General features: G+C 40.2%; 1 protein-coding gene and 1 long non-coding RNA gene across 4 annotated transcripts in view; one reads left to right on the top strand and one right to left on the bottom strand.

Annotated features, from left to right (window-relative positions):
• Positions 1-16,063, bottom strand: part of SLC39A9 (solute carrier family 39 member 9) — a 58,834-nt gene that overhangs the window by 26,658 nt on the left and 16,113 nt on the right. For 2 of the 3 annotated variants that reach the window (XM_084969577.1, XM_001926183.7), the window contains one exon: positions 8,948-9,056. The exons of the other annotated variant lie outside the window; for it this stretch is intronic. In XM_084969577.1, the coding sequence (XP_084825703.1) occupies positions 8,948-9,056 (109 nt within the window). The remainder of the gene's footprint in view (positions 1-8,947; positions 9,057-16,063) is intronic. 3 annotated transcript variants of the gene reach the window in all.
• The window catches only part of LOC146401824 (uncharacterized), a 118,298-nt gene continuing 113,749 nt past the window's right edge, over positions 11,515-16,063 (top strand). Inside the window, exon 1 of the long non-coding RNA XR_014811043.1 lies at positions 11,515-15,269. This is a non-coding gene — a long non-coding RNA (uncharacterized LOC146401824). The remainder of the gene's footprint in view (positions 15,270-16,063) is intronic.

The raw sequence follows: 16,063 nt of genomic DNA, 5'->3' as shown, positions 1-16,063 counted from the left end.
ACATCAATTAAAAGAAAACTGGAGTAGCTATATCAGTATCAGATAAGTGGACTTGAGAATAAGGAATATTAGCAGGTATAAAGAGGGACATTACATAATGGTGACAAAGGTGAATTTACCAACAAGAAACAGCAACCCTAAACATGTACGCACCTAATCAAAGAGCTTCAATATGCATAAAGCAAAAATTGAAAGAAATGAAAGGAGAAACAGCCAAACCCACAATCATACTTGGAGACTTCAATATTCCTACCTCAGTAATCAACAGAATAAGAAAGTCACTAAGGATATGTAAGATCAATGCTATTAAATAACTTGACCTAATTGACATTTATATTTCACTCTACCAAATAACAACAGAATCACATTCCATTCAAGTGCACATGGAACATTCAGCTAGATAAGCCATATTCTGGGCCATTTAAAAAATCACTTATAACAATGAATGATCATCACACTTAGTGAAGTAAGTCAGAGAAAAACAAATATCATATGTTATTACTTGTATGTGGAATTTAATAAAAAATGATACAAAAGAACTTAAACTCACAAATTTGGAAATCAAACTTATGGTTACTATAGGGGAAACTGTGGGAGGGGAGAGGTAAATTAGGAGGATAGGAATAACATATACACAATACTGTATATAAAACAGATAACTAACAAGGACCTACTGAATAGCACAGGAAATCTACTCAATATTCTGTAATAAACTATATAGGGAAAAAATAATGGATATATGTATATGTATAACTGATTCACTTTTCTGTACACCTGAAACTAATGCAACATTTTAAGTAAACTATACTCCAACAGAATTTCAAAAATCAAAATTAAAAAATTAAAAAGCACTTATATATTTTCAGGTATTCAAATCACACCAAGTATGTTCTCTGACCACAGTTAATGAAATTAAACTGGAAATCAGTAACAGAAAGAATCTGGGGGGGGGAGCTGCAAATATCTGGAAATATAACACACTTCTAAATAACACACGAGTCATAGAGGAATATGCAAAGGAAATTAGAGAGTATTTTGAACTGAATAAAGATAAAAACATACCATATCAAAATCTGTGAGATGCAACTAAAGCAGAGCTTAGAGAGAAATTTATAGCATTAACTGCTTATATTGGAAAAGAAAGATCTCAAGTTAGTAAGCTTCTTTTTTTTTTTTATTTGAAAAAGAGCAAATAAAGCCTAAAGCAAGAAAAGGGAGGAAAATAACAAAGAGCTGAAATCAATGAAACAAAAAGCTGAAAAAACAATAGAAAAAAAAATTCAATGAAATCAAACATTGTTCTCTGAAAAAAAAATTTTTTTGATGACCCTCTAGCCAGACAGAACAAGTGAAAAAGGGAGAAAACAAATTATCACTGTCAGGAATAAAGAGACGACATTACTACAGACATTAAAAGAATAGAAGATTACTGGAGTTCCCGTCATGGCGCAGTGGTTAACGAATCCGGCTAGGAAACATGAGGTTGCGGGTTCGGTCCCTGCCCTTGCTCAGTGGGTTAAGGATCTGGCATTGCCATGAGCTGTGGTGTAGGTTGCGGACGCGGCTCGGATCCCGCGTTGCTGTGGCTCTGGTGTAGGCCGGCGGCTGCATCTGCAATTCAACCCCTAGCCTGGGAACCTCCATATGCTGCGGGAAGCGGCCCTAGAAAAGGCAAAAAGACAAAAAAAAAAAAAAAGAATAGAAGATTACAATGGACAACTTTATGCCTATAAATTCTTCAACTTAAGAAGAAATAAATCTACTCTTGAAAAACAAAAACTTCTAAAGCACATTCAGAAAGAAACAGACAACTTAAGTCTTCTGTTAGAGATAATGAATTCATAGCTAAAACCTTCCAACATAGGAAACTCCAGGCTCAGACTGCTTCTCTGGTAAATTCTACCCAACATTTAAGGAATAAATTTCTTTCTTTTTTTTTTTTTTTTTTTTTTTTTTGTCTTTTGTCTTTTTAGGGCCACACCCTCGGCATATGGAGGTTCCCAGGCTAGGGGTCCAATCAGACCTGTAGCCGCTGGCCTACACCATAGTCACAGCAATGCCAGATCCAAGCCACATCTGAGACCTACACCACAGCTCATGGCAACGCCAGATCCTTAACCCACTGAGCGAGGCCAGAGATCAAACCCACAATCTCCTGGTTCTAGTCGGATTTGTTTCCACTGTGCCACAAACTCCCTGGAATGAAATTTTTTTTTTTTTTTTACATAATTTGTTTTATTTTATTTATTTATTTTTGGTCTTTTTGCTATTTCTTGGGCCGCTCCCGCGGCATACGGAGGTTCCCAGGCTAGGGGTTGAATTGGAGCTGTAGCTACCGGCCTACACCAGAGCCACAGCAATGTGGGATCCGAGCCGCGTCTGCAACCTACACCACAGCTCACGGCAACGCCGGATCGTTAACCCACTGAGCAAGGGCAGGGACCGAACCCGCAACCTCATGGTTCCTAGTCGGATTCGTTAACCACTGCACCACGACGGGAACTCCTGGAATGAATATTTTTGATCCTATTCAGTCTAAAGATGAGGGAACACTTCCCAATCCTAAGAGGCCAGCATTACTCTGATAACAAAACCATACAAAGACATTGTTAAAAAAAAAAAAAAAAGGAAAACCACAGGCTAATATTCCTCATGAACTAAGACACAAAAATCCTCAACAAGATATAACACACTGAATGTGGCAATATATAAAAAGGATAATACATAAACTGAGGGCAAGGTGATACATGAAAGTCTAGTTCAACATTTGAAAATCAATCACTGTAATTCACCATGAAAGGACTAAAAAAGGCATTTGACAAAATTCAGCATACATTCAAGAAAAAAACTCTCAGCAGGAGTTCCCGTCGTGGCGCAGTGGTTAACGAATCCGACTAGGAACCACGAGGTTGCGGGTTCGATCCCTGCCCTTGCTCAGTGGGTTAAGGATCCAGCGTTGCCGTGAGCTGTGGGGTAGGTTGCAGACGCGGCTCAGATCCCGTGTTGCTGTGGCTCTGGTGTAGGCCGGCAGCCACAGCTCTGATCAGACCCCTAGCCTGGGAACCTCCATGTGCCACGGGAGCGGCCCAGGAAAAGGCAATAAATAAATAAAGTACATTTACAATTGCACAAGAATATGAGATTTTTAGGTATAAATCTAACGAAATATTTGCAGACCTGTAGTTTTTTTGCTAAAAACTATAAAACTGATGAGAGAAATCAAAGAAGACCTAAATAAATGGAGAGATATATTGTGTTCATGGATTCTAAGGCACAATATATTTTTTTTTCTTTCTAGAGCCACACCTGCAGCATATGGAAGTTCCCAGGCTAGGGGTCCTATTGGAGCTACAGCCGCTGGTCTACACCACAGCCATAGCAACACAAGATCTGAGCCCTGCCTGCAACCTACACCACAGCTCATGGCAACGCTGGATCCTTAATCCACTGAGTGAGGCCAGGAATTGATACCGAATCCTCATGGATACTAGTTGGATTCATTTCCACTGTGCCACAACAGGAACTCCTGAAGGCACAGTAGTCTTAAGAAGTCAATTTTCCCCAAATTAAACTAAAGATTGAATTCAACCAGAATCCTAGCATGAACTTTTTGGTAAATATTGACAAAGTGACTCTAAATTTTTATAGAAAAACAAAGGAACTAGTTAAACAATTTTAAAAAATAAGAACAAGGTTAGAAGGACTCCACAATCTGATTTCCAAATGTGCTATAAAGCTACAGTTACCAAGACAATGTAGCACTGGCAACGGATAGACATACAGATCAATGGAACAGAACTGAAAGTCCAGAAATAGACCAAAACAAATACGGTCAATTGATTTTTGACAAAGATGCAAAGACAATTCAACAGAGAAATGAGTTTTTTCCAACAAATAGTGTTTGAATATTGGACATCCATCTGCATGCAAAAAATGAACCTTCACACTGTATTCAAAATCAACTCAAAGTGGATCATAGACGTAAGTATAAAACCTAAAATTATAAAACTTCTAGAGGAAAACAGAAGAGAAAATCTTCTTGAACTTGGTCTATCAAAAAATTTTTAGATATGTAGAACCACCATGTGACCCAGCAATCCACTCTAGGGCATATATCTAGACAAAAGCTTGCCTTGAAAAAGACACATGCACCTGTATGTTCATTGCAGCACTATTCACAATAGCCAAGACATGGAAACAACCTAAATGTCCATTGACAGATGACTGGATTAAGAAGACAGAGTATATATACACAATGGAATACTAAGCCATAAAAAGACCAAAATAATGCCACTTGCAGCAACATGGATGGAACTAGAGACTCATACTGAGAGAAAGACAAATACCATATGACACCACTTATATATGGAATCTAATATACAGCACAAATGAACCTTTTCCACAGAAAAGAAAATCATGGACATGGAGAACAGTCTTGTGGTTGCCAAGGGGGAGGGGCAGGGAGTGGGATGGACAGGGAATTTGGGGTTGATAGATGCAAACTATTGCCTTTGGAATGGATAAGCAATGGGATCCTGCTGTATAGCACTGGGAGCTATTATCTAGTCACTTATGATGGAGCATGATAATGTGAGAAAAAAGAATGTATTTATGTGTGTGTGACTGGGTCACCTTGCTATATAGTAGAAAATTGGCAGAACACTGTAAACCAGCTATAATTGAAAAAATAAAAATCATTAAAAAAAATTTTTAGATATGATACCAAAACCACAATTCATCAGAGAAAGAATAAGTTCACTTCATCAAAATTAAAAACTATCTGTGAAAGATACTATTAAGAGAGTGAAAAGAAAAACCATGGACTAGAAGAAAATATTTATAGATCATGTTATCTCATTAAAGGACTTGTATCCAAAAACAAACAAACAAACAAAAAACAAAACAAAACAAAACAAACTACATGGGAGTTCCTGTCGTGGCACAGCAGAAATGAATCCAACTAGCAACCACGAAGTTGCAGGTTTAATCCCTGGCCTCACTCAGTGGGTTAAGGATCTGGCGTTGCCATAAGCTGTGGTGTCAGTCACAGATGCGGATCGGATCCTGTGTTGCTATGGCTGTGGTGTAGATGGGCAGCTGTAGCTCCGATTTGACTCCTAGCTTAGGAACTGCCATATGCTGTGGGTACGGCCCCAAAAAGCAAAAAACAAAAACAAAAACAAAAAACAAAAAAAGGGACTTGTATCCAGAATATATGAAAAACTCTCCAAACTCAATAATAAGAAGATTCAATTTAAGGACTTCATTGGTGGTCTAGCGGTTAAGACACTATACTTTCACCACTGCGGCCCAGGTTCAAACCCTCGTCTAAGAACAGAGAAAACTCAATTTACTTATATCTGGAATCTAAGACACAAATGAACCTTTCCACAGAAAAGAAAATCACGGACTTCCAGAATAGACTTGTGGTCGCCAAGGGGGAGAGGGAGGGGGTGGGGTGGTTGGGAAGCTTGGGATTAATAGATTGCCTGTGGAATGGATTAGCAATGAGATCCTGCTGTGTAGCACTGGGCACTATGTCCAGTCACTTATGACGGAGCAGGATAATGTGCAAAAATAGAAGGTGTACATGTACGTGTAACTGGGTCACCATACTGTACAGTAGAAAAAAAAATTGTATTGGGGAAATAACTATTAAAAAAAAAGAAAAGAAACTCAATTTAAAATATGGGTAAAATATTGGATATCACCAAAAAAGATATAACAATGGCAATCAAGCACATGAAAAGATGTTCAACATCATTAGCCATTAGGAAATTGCAAATTAAAACCAATTGAGGGAGTTCCCGTCATGGCGCAGTGGTTAACGAATCCGACTAGGAACCACGAGGTTTCGGGTTCAATCCCTGGCCTTGCTTAGCGGGTTGGGGATCTGGCATTGCCATGATCGCAGATGTGGTTTGGATCCCGCTTTGCTATGGCTCTGGTGTAGGCCAGTGGCTATGGCTCCGATTAGACCCCTAGCCTGGGAAGCTCCATATGCCATGGGAGTGGCCCCAGAAAAGGCAAAAGAAAAAAAAAAAAGGCAAAAAAAAAAAAAAAAAAAGACAAAAAAAAAGCAAAACAAACGAACAAACCAATTAAGACAGCACTATCCACCTATTAAAATGACTAAAATTAAAAACTAAAACAAAACAGATAATACCAAGTGCTGGGAAGGGACTCAACTGGAACTGTCACACATTACTGGGAGGAGTGCAAAATGGTACAGTCACTTTGGAAACAAGACTGGCAATTTCTTATGAAGTTGAACACACACTTACCATATAGCTCAGCAATTCCACTTACAAGTATGGATGTAAAAAAAATAAAAATTCATGTTCGCACAAAGACATGTGCACAAATGTTTATAGTGACTTTACTCATGGTCACTAATACTGGAAACAACCCATATGTCGTTCAGCTGAAGGAATAAACCAATTATAGTTCATCCAAACAATGGCACACTACTCAGAAATAAAAAAGTACAGACCACTGATACACAGGACAACATGATGACTCTCAAGTGCATTATGCTAAGTGAAAAAAGCCAGGTCCAAAGGCTACAAGATTCCATTTACATAACATTCAGAAGCGCCAAACTATATAGACAGAGAAGAGCCCAGTGGCTACCCACAGCTGGGGATGGAGGAAAGGTTTGACTTCAAAAGGGGATGAGGGAATGTTTTGGGTGATGGAACTGTTCTGTACTTTGACTCTACGCATTTGCCAAAATTCACAGTCATTCACACCCAAAAAGACTGAATGAAAAATATATAAATACATAAAAATGTAAATATATATAAAATATATATACATTTAAAAAAATTTTCATGATGGCTTAGGGCAGAATAATCTATGATGAAAGGTTAAAGAGACCAGAATTCTTATTTTTGGAAAAACACATTTATAAAGCACACTGTATCTATTTTCTCTTTTTGCTTTTAAGGGCAGCACCCGGGGCATATGCGGGCATATGGACATTCCCAGGCTAGGGGTCAAATCCTTCTGGATGCTAAGAGGGTTTGTTAGTGCTGAGCCATGACGGGAACTCCACAGCAGTGGTTTTTCCCCACTCTTTTTTGATCATATATTCTCTTGGGAGAAAAAAAAAAAAAAGATATGCATGTACTATGGCACTGATTTACTATGTGCATTGTAAAATACGCTCCTTAGAAAATTTTGGAACATGAGATTCTCTTTCTTTTTCTTTTAATTAGAGTATAGTTGATTTACAGCATTGTGTCAATTTCTGCTGTAAGCACAGTGACCCAGTCGTACATATCTACACATTCTTTTTCTCATACTATCTTCCATCAAGGAATATAAGATTCTTTTTTGGCTGCACCCATGGCATGGAGAAGTTCCAGGGCCAAGGATCAAAGCTGCGCCACAGCAGCAACATGCAGCAGCAGCCACAGCAGTGACAACACTTGATCCTTAACCTGGTGAGCCATCAGGGAATTCCTGGAATATGAAATTTAAAGTACATATATAGATCAATATTTCCTTTCATGGAGTTCCCATTGTGGCTCAGCAGGTTGAGGACCTAATGTCTCAGTGAGGATAAAGATTCGATCCCTGGCCTTGCTTAGTGGGTTAAGGATCCAGCATTGCCATAAGCTGCAGTGTAGGCTGCCAGTGCAGCTTGGATCCAGCGTTGCTGTGGCTTTGGCACAGGCCTGCAGCTGCAGCTCTAATTTGATCCCTGGTCCAGGAACATCCATATGCCACAAGGGCAGCTGTAAAATTAAGAAAAAAAAAAATGTCAGGAGTTCCCGTCGTGGTGCAGTGGAAACGAATCCGACTAGGAAACACGAGGTTTTGGGTTCAATCCCTGTCCTAGCTCAGTGGGTTAAGGATCTGACATTGCTGTGAGCTGCGGTGTAGGTTGCAGATGCAGCTCAGATCCTGGGTAGCTGTGGCTGTGGCATAGGCAGGCAGCTGTAGCTCTGAATGGACCCCTAGTCTGGGAACCTCCATATGCCACGGGTGCAGCCGCAAAAAAGCAAAATAAATAAATACATACATTAAAAAAAATTTAATATCTCAGTGGGTCATCTTGAATTTTTCTGTGGTGTGATCATTCCACTATGGAAATCATTATCTTGGTATCCTGGAAAATATTCAGACCATGACTAAATAGACAATTATTTCTTGCTTGCCTTTGTAGCCAAAAATTATGGGCGACAGTTGTTTTCTAGACTTATCTGATAATAAAAGTTCCTTGCAGCAAGAGTGCATTTAAGAAATATAGTTTTCTGGGAGTTCCCGTAGTGGTGCAGTGGTTAACGAATCCGACTAGGAACCATGAGGTTGCGGGTTCGGTCCCTGCCCTTGCTCAGGGGGTTAACGATCTGGCGTTGCCGTGAGCTGTGGTGTAGGTTGCAGACGCGGCTCGGATCCTGCGTTGCTGTGGCTCTGGTGTAGGCCGGTAGCCACAGCTCTGATCAGACCCCTAGCCTGGGAACCTCCTTATGCTGCAGAAGCAGCCTTAAAAATGCCAAAAAAAAAAAAAAATTTTTTTTTAATTATCCTTTACTGCAGGCGTCCTCATTAATTACCTACAAGGTTTACTACAAAGAATCCTTGAATCCAAATGTGCTTAAACATATATTCTTTCAGTTAGAGAACACTGAAAATATAATCACTGTCATGTAGGATCTGGGAAGTTTTTTGTGTGGGCATTAAAAAATGACTGTCATACTTAGAAAGCCCGGAATTCATGTATTATTGCAAATAAATCCTACATGGTATTTATGGATTGAGGCAATCAATTCACAAACTGCTACTGATGTGTTTAATGTCAATGACGTCAAAAGATAAGTTTTGGCATATATTTATGGCAAACATGAAACTGTGTTCGGAAAAAAATCCCACCGAGCTTCTCCTTTCAAGCCTCCACATCAATAACATATCTCAAAAAAGGCCCATCTCTCTTTCTCACCCTCAAGAATATCTTCATAAAGTGCGTGTACTCCTTCAGGCACGATGACCGCCAGTGCGGTTCCACAGAGAAGGCCAGCACCCAAAACAGTCACCAGCTTCAGTCGCTCCTGGAAAGAAAGCGTAAGCTATTAAAATGATTGATGAATAAATGGGGAAAAGTTTCAGAAGTATCTACAATCAAGACTGTGAGCTGCTTATTTGGGAGACCAAAGTCTACAATGGCCACTTGTGTGGGGGATTCTTTGTTCACTATAGTTTGGCCCAATCCTTGTCTAATGAAGAAGGAAAGGGAGTTCCCATTGTGGCTGAGTGGAAACAAATCTGATTAGCACCCATGAGGACACAGGTTCAATCCCTGGTCTCGCTCAGTGGGTTAAGGATCTGGCATGAGCTGTGGTGTAGGTCCCAGATATGGCTTGGATCCCGAGTTGCTGTGGTGTAGGCCAGCAGCTACAGTTCTGATTTGACCCCTACCTGGGAACTTCCATATGCTGCAGATACAGCCCTAAAAAGACCAAAAAAGAAAAAAAAAAAAAAAAAAAAAAAGAAAGAAGGAAGATGCACCTTTTAAAACTGACATCTTACTTTAATATATGTCCGTTGCAGTTCTACCATTTGTCTCTTGTCTTTTTTAAGGGCTGTGCCTGCAGTATATGGAGGTTCCCAGGCTAGAGGTCTAATCAGAGCTGTAGCCACTGGCCTACACCACAGCCACAGCAATGCCAGATCCTTAACGCGCTGAGTGAGGTCAGGGATGAACCACAACCTCATGGTTCCTAATTGGATTATTTCATAAGGGAACTCCGGTTCTACTTTTTAATGCTACTTTTTAAAGCGCTCTGATTGTTATCCCATCAACCTTTGCCCTGAGACAACCTACTCATGATTGGTTCAATTGCGTAAATCCAATAAACAAGTCTTGGCAAAAAAAAAAAAAAAAAAAAAAAAAATCACAATGGCCAGTGAACATGAAAAAGGTCAGCTTCGTGAATAATAATGCCAATTAAAACAAGGAGATGTCATTTTAAAATTTACCAGCTTGGCAATGATGTGGGAAAACTTGCCTACTATGCATGATAGGAACGAACATACTTGTCTAACACTGGAAGGAATGAGAATTGCTGCAACCCATCTGGACCCCAATTTGGCAATTCAGATTTAAGGCCTAAAAAATGTAAATTCCTTGATCCAGTAATTGTACTTCTAGAAATTTATCCTAAGAAAGAAAGAACTGCGTCATTGTAAATCAACTATACTTCAATAAAAATTTTTTTTTTTTTTTTGGTTTTTGGTCTATTGTCTTTTTAGAGCCACACCTGCGGCATATGGAGGTTCCCAGGCTAGGGGTCTAATTGGAGCTATAGCTGCCAGCCTACACCAGAGCCACAGCAACGCCAGATCTGAGCCACATCTGTGATCTACATCACAGCTCACGGCAACGCTGGATCCTTAACCCACTGACTGGGGCCAGGGATCAAACCCACAACCTCATGATTCCTAGTTGGACTTGTTTCTGCTGTGCCACGACAAGAACTCCTAAAATTTTTTAAAAATGAAAAAAAAAAAAAGAAAGAAAGGGACTAGCTAATAAAATTTAACTTCATCACAGTACCATAAGACTCAGCAATTAAAAATTATGATACAGGGAATTTCCACTGTGGCGCAGCAGAAACGAATCTGACCAGTAGTATCCATGAGGATGCGGGTTCAATCTCCCTGGCTTCTCTTAGTGGGTAAAGGATCTGGTGTTGCCGTGAGCTGTGGTGTAGATCACAGATGGGGCTGGGATCCGGTGTAGCTGTGGCTGTGCTGTAGGCCAGCAGCTGTAGCTCCCATTTTATCCCTAGCCTGGTAACTTCCACATGCCGTGGATGCGGCCCTTAAAAGCAAAAAAAACCCCAAAAAATGAAAAACAGAAAAACGGAAAACAAAACAATTATGATATAGGCCTATTAATGGACATAGAAAGTCATGATGTACTGCTAGGAGGAAAAAGCTGGTGGCAAACAATATGTATTGATAACCTCATATTTCTTTTTAAAAAATACATATGTAAGTAGAACAGGTATAATTTAAATATTAACTTTATTACTCTATAAACATAATAGTAATATATAATCTATAACAATTTATAATACATTTTTAATTTATCTGCAATGAACATGTATTATTCATACAATGAAAAAATATATTTAGTTCAATATTTAAAAGTTCTATGATAAAAAAACTGCTTGATTGAGTCAAGAGTGACATACAAAAGCTTTATTTATTTATTTGCTATTTTAGGGCTGTACCTGCGGCATCTGGAAGTTCCCAGGCTCTTGGGTCTAATCAGAGCTACAGCTGTCTGTCTACACCACAGCCACAGTAACTCGGGATCTAAGCCATGTCTTCGGCCTACACCACAGCTCATGGCAACACTGGATCTTTAACCCACTGAGCGAGGCTGGGGATCAAACCCGCATCCTCATGGATCCTAGTCAGGTTCCTTAACCGCTGGGCCACATGGGAAATCCTGATCTATGATTTTAATCCACTTAATCTCAGTGTCTCTTTTCACTCAGATTTCTTTCTTCTTCTTTTTTTTTGGGCTCTGCTCGCAGGATGTGGAAGTTCCTGGGCCTGGGACTGAACCTGAGCCACAACAGCAACCTAAACCACTGAGGATAATGCTGGATCTTTAACCTGCTGCACCGCAAAGGAACTCCTGCTCAGATTTCTTTGAGAGGTCACATTGTGGTATACAAAAGATTATGTTTCAAAATTTCTTGAAGCAGTGATATACCCCAGATAATTTCCTGGAGTCTTAGCGGTATGAAGAATAATCTTTAAAACTATAAGAGGGTATTTATGTTGCTTATGAAAAAGTTTTAATAATTTAATGGTATATCATGTACTTTCCTGTTTCAGTTTCTTTTTTAAGAGATTAGTAAAAATTATAATGGCTGTATTAGTTCTGATATACTACTGAACTTAAAAATGTAAAGCTGGGGGAATATATATGTACAAGGATTGTCTCTATGGGAAAATGGGTTCTTAGCTGAAAGGCTGGTTGCAACATTATTCTCTACTTGTTTAGGAAGAATGAAGGCATCTGTATCTCACTATGTCTCTACAGAAAATAGGGGAACTGGAGATCCCTTTGTGGCTCAGCAGGTTAAGGACCCAACATTGTCTCTGTGAGGATGCGAATTTGATCCTTGGCCTTGCTCAGTGGGTTAGAGATCTGATGTTGTCATGGCTATGGCGTAGGTCCCAGCTGCAGCTCTGATTTGACCCCTGGTCTGGAAACTTCCATGTGCCACAGGGGTAGCCAAAAAAAAAAAAAGAAAAGAAAGAAAGAAAGAAAATGGAGGAACTACAATTGCAATGTCAACACCAACTAATACTTGCCCTATAGCAAGAGGCAAAGGCCAGGTCAGTCCTTCATACATTCAGTATGGTCATTAACTACTTATCAACTGAGAGTGTTCTGAATGTATCCGGTGGTTGGGGCACTGGCTTGCAAGGCAGAACTGACTCCATGTTCAAGCTGTTAACAACTCATTACCTCAACTTTTCTTCTATAAAATGAGAACATTTCTACATGTCTTGTGGACGCAATGGTAGAAAGCGGTTGAAGCATTTGGAAAAATGACACCAAACAACTGGTGTTACTATTTTAATATTCAATACTGAGCTATTCTAAGAGTCTTTGTCTTTTTCAAGTTACTAAGCTCACCAAAGCACTGCTAATCAGAGCATTCATTTGAGACAAACTGTCAGAGCATGGAGAATACAAGATGAAAAAAACAGCCCTATTCTGTGTAGAAGGTTATGTGGTAATTAATTAGTCTTTTCATCATTCTCTCTAAACGATTCATAAAAGTCACCTTTGTTTTAAAAAATTCATGATGTCAAGTATTACTAAGAAAGGATGAAATAAGGGGGAAACTGAACAGGGCTGAGTATACCATTTCATTTGAGGGCCGTGGTTTCAGCACTCCCCAGTTCAAACTCGTGAATAAATTGCTAGGAAAGAAGATCGTCCTATCAGCATTTTGACTACATGTTCTACTCTGGGAAATGGAAATGAAAGATGCCCCAGCACTGCAAACTGAAGGATGTTGAGAAGGGAGAAGGGATGTACCTAAAAGAGAGTGAGCTAACTGCCCTCAAGAATTACTTGGGTGAGGAGCTCCTATCGTGGTTCAGCGGTAACAAACCTGACTACTATCCATGAGGATGTGGGTTGATCCCTGGCCTTGCCCGGGGGGTTAAGGATCCGGCGTTGCCATGAGCTGTGGTGTAGGTCGCAGATGCGCCTCAGATCCTGTGTTGCTATGGCTGTGGTGCAGGCCAGCAGCTGCAGCTCTGATTGGACCCCTAGCCTGGGAACTTCCATATGCTGCAGGTGGGGCCCAAAAAAGAAAAAAGGAAAAAAAAAAGGATTACTTGGGTGGTAGCTCACATTACATATAAAAATTAATTCTTGATGGATTATACGCCTAAATATAAACCCTCACACTCAAAAGCTGTTAGAAGAAAATGTAGAATATCTTGGCAGTCTTGGCATTGGCAAAGATTTCTTAGCAGGGACACAGAAAGCACAAACCATCTTAAGAGAAAAAAATTCAACATCAGAATTTTAAATGTTTGCTAATCCATTAAGAAAATGAAGAGACAAGCTACACACTAGAAGAAGATACCCACAGTACATCTATGTGTAGTGAAAATACATTTACTTGTAGTGGGTACTGTAGTCGGTCCCCTTCAGGTTGGAGACACCTGTTCTTCCAACTACTGGGAGTGGCGCCCACTGATGGCTCACGGCTGAATCCCTCTGATATACTGCCTTTGGGCCAAAGGGAACTGTCTAACCCAAGGTTATGCTCCCTCCCCCAGGGCAGTCCACATCCAATGACTAGCCCACTCGGTGCTATGTGGAGGAAGGTACAAAGCCTGATCCCCTTGCCTCAATTCAGAAGATCTCAGAAGGGACATCCAGCTTCAGAGCCTGCTGTGGGGTGATCTGAGGCCTCTACTGCAAATGAATTCAGTTCAACTTCTCCATCTGTTTAACCTTGCTCATCCTTTCACAGGTGTTATTCCCAAGGGCACTCTTCGCAATAAACTTCCCAAATGCAAATCTCCTTCTCAGAGTCTGTTTTACGGGGAACCCAACCTAAGACACTTGACAAAGGGCTCGTATTTAAAACATGATGAACAGTTACAACTCAATAAGAGATGACATAAAAATTAAAAATCAAAAAATTAGGAGTTCCTGTTGTAGCTCAGCAGGTTAAGGACCCAACGTTGTCTCTGTGAGGATGTGGGTTCCATCCCTGGCCTCGCTCAGTGAGTTAAGAATCCGGCATTGCTGCAAGCTTCAGCATAGGTCACAGGTGCGGCTCAAATCTGATGTTGCTGTGGCTGTGGCTGTGGTGTAGGCCTCAGCTGCAGCTCTGATTTGACCCCTGGCCCGGGGAACTTCCATATGCTGCAGGTGCAGCTGTTAAAAAAAAAAAAAGAAGAAAACTGAGGATGCGTTTCCTTGAAAAACAATTATTTTAATTAAAGATGTAAAACTAGATAACTTCCTAAGAGATATAGGAATGGCCAGTAAGCCCATGAAAAGGTGTGCAGCATCATCTAGTCATCATGAAAATGCACATTGAAACTACAATGAGATACCTCTTCATACCCACTAAAATGGCTAAAATTAAAAAAGAACGACAACATGAAATGATGGCAAGGATACGCAGCAACTGGAACTCTCATACATTGCTGGTGGGAGCAAAAAAGGTACAACCACTTTGGAAAACTGTCAGTCTTGTGTATAAAGTTAAACCAGCCATTCCATTTTTGGGTATTTACCAAGAGAAATGAAAGCATGTCTCCCCCAAAAACTTGTATAAGAATACTCATAGAAGCTTTATCCACAACAGCCATCCGAATCAGACTTCCAGCAACAGCAGAATGGATAAACCGTGGTATAACTATAAAATGGAACACTAATCAGTAACAAAAAGAAAAAAAACAAAAACAAAAAAAAACTACTCCTTCATCCAGCAACATGAATCTCAAAAACATCATCCCAACATTTGAATGAAAGAAGATTTACATAAAAATAGTATGTACTGTATGAGTCCATTTATATGAAGTTTAAAAGCAAGCCAGGAGTTCCCGTCGTGGCACAGTGGTTAACGAATCCGACTAGGAACCATGAGGTTGCGGGTTCAATCCCTGGCCTTGCTCAGTGGGTTAAGGATCCAGTGGTGCCGTGAGCTGTGGTGTAGGTTGCAGATGCGGCTCGGATCCCGCGTGACTGTGGCTGTGGTGTAGGCTGGCAGCTACAGCTCCGATTAGACGCCTAGCCTGGGAACCTCCATATGCTGGGGGTGAGGCCCTAGAAAAGACAAAAAAATAAAAAATAAAAGCAAGCCAATCTAATCTGTGGCAATAGAAATCAGAACAGTGGCTGCTTCTGGAAGGATGGGAACACAACGGCAGGCAGAGAAGACTAACTGGAAAATGACACCAGGTTTTTGCTTTTTTTTAAAATTGGGATGTGAGTTACATTTGCATAAATTTGTCAGAATTCATCAACTGTATCAAGATCTGTACCTTTTAGTCTAAAAAATTTTACCTATTTATTAAAAGAAATCACTTAGGTAATAATCTACTTAGCCAAGAATCTCGGAAAATGTTCATTTCACAACTATCCAGTTTTAACAAGGTGTCTTCGTGGCAGTTCTTTGAAAGCAAGGTCAGAGGTCTATGAAGAACACTAAAAACCACTTTCAAAAAAAATTTTTTTTTTTTTTTTTTTTTTTTTTGTCTTTTTAGCTATCTCTTGGGCTGCTCCGGCGGCATATGGAGGTTCCCAGGCTAGGGGTTGAATCGGAGCTGTAGCCACCGGCCTATGCCAGAGCCACAGCAACTTGGGATCCGAGCCGCATCTGCAACCTACACCACAGCTCACGGCAACGCCGGATCCTTAACCCACTATGCAAGGGCAGGGACCGAACCTGCAACCTCATGGTTCCTAGTCAGATTTGTTAACCACTGCGCCACGACGGGAACTCCTCAAAATTTTTTCTTAATCAATTTCACCTGTCATTCATATAATCCT

The sequence above is a fragment of the Sus scrofa genome, chromosome 7 (assembly GCF_054392235.1).
Source record: "Sus scrofa isolate SSC_HxYL_T2T_F1_AM1 chromosome 7, Sscrofa_HxYL_maternal_Yorkshire_Landrace_v2.0, whole genome shotgun sequence".
Taxonomy (NCBI): domain Eukaryota; kingdom Metazoa; phylum Chordata; class Mammalia; order Artiodactyla; family Suidae; genus Sus; species Sus scrofa.
This window is presented reverse-complemented; position numbering and strand designations above follow the sequence as displayed.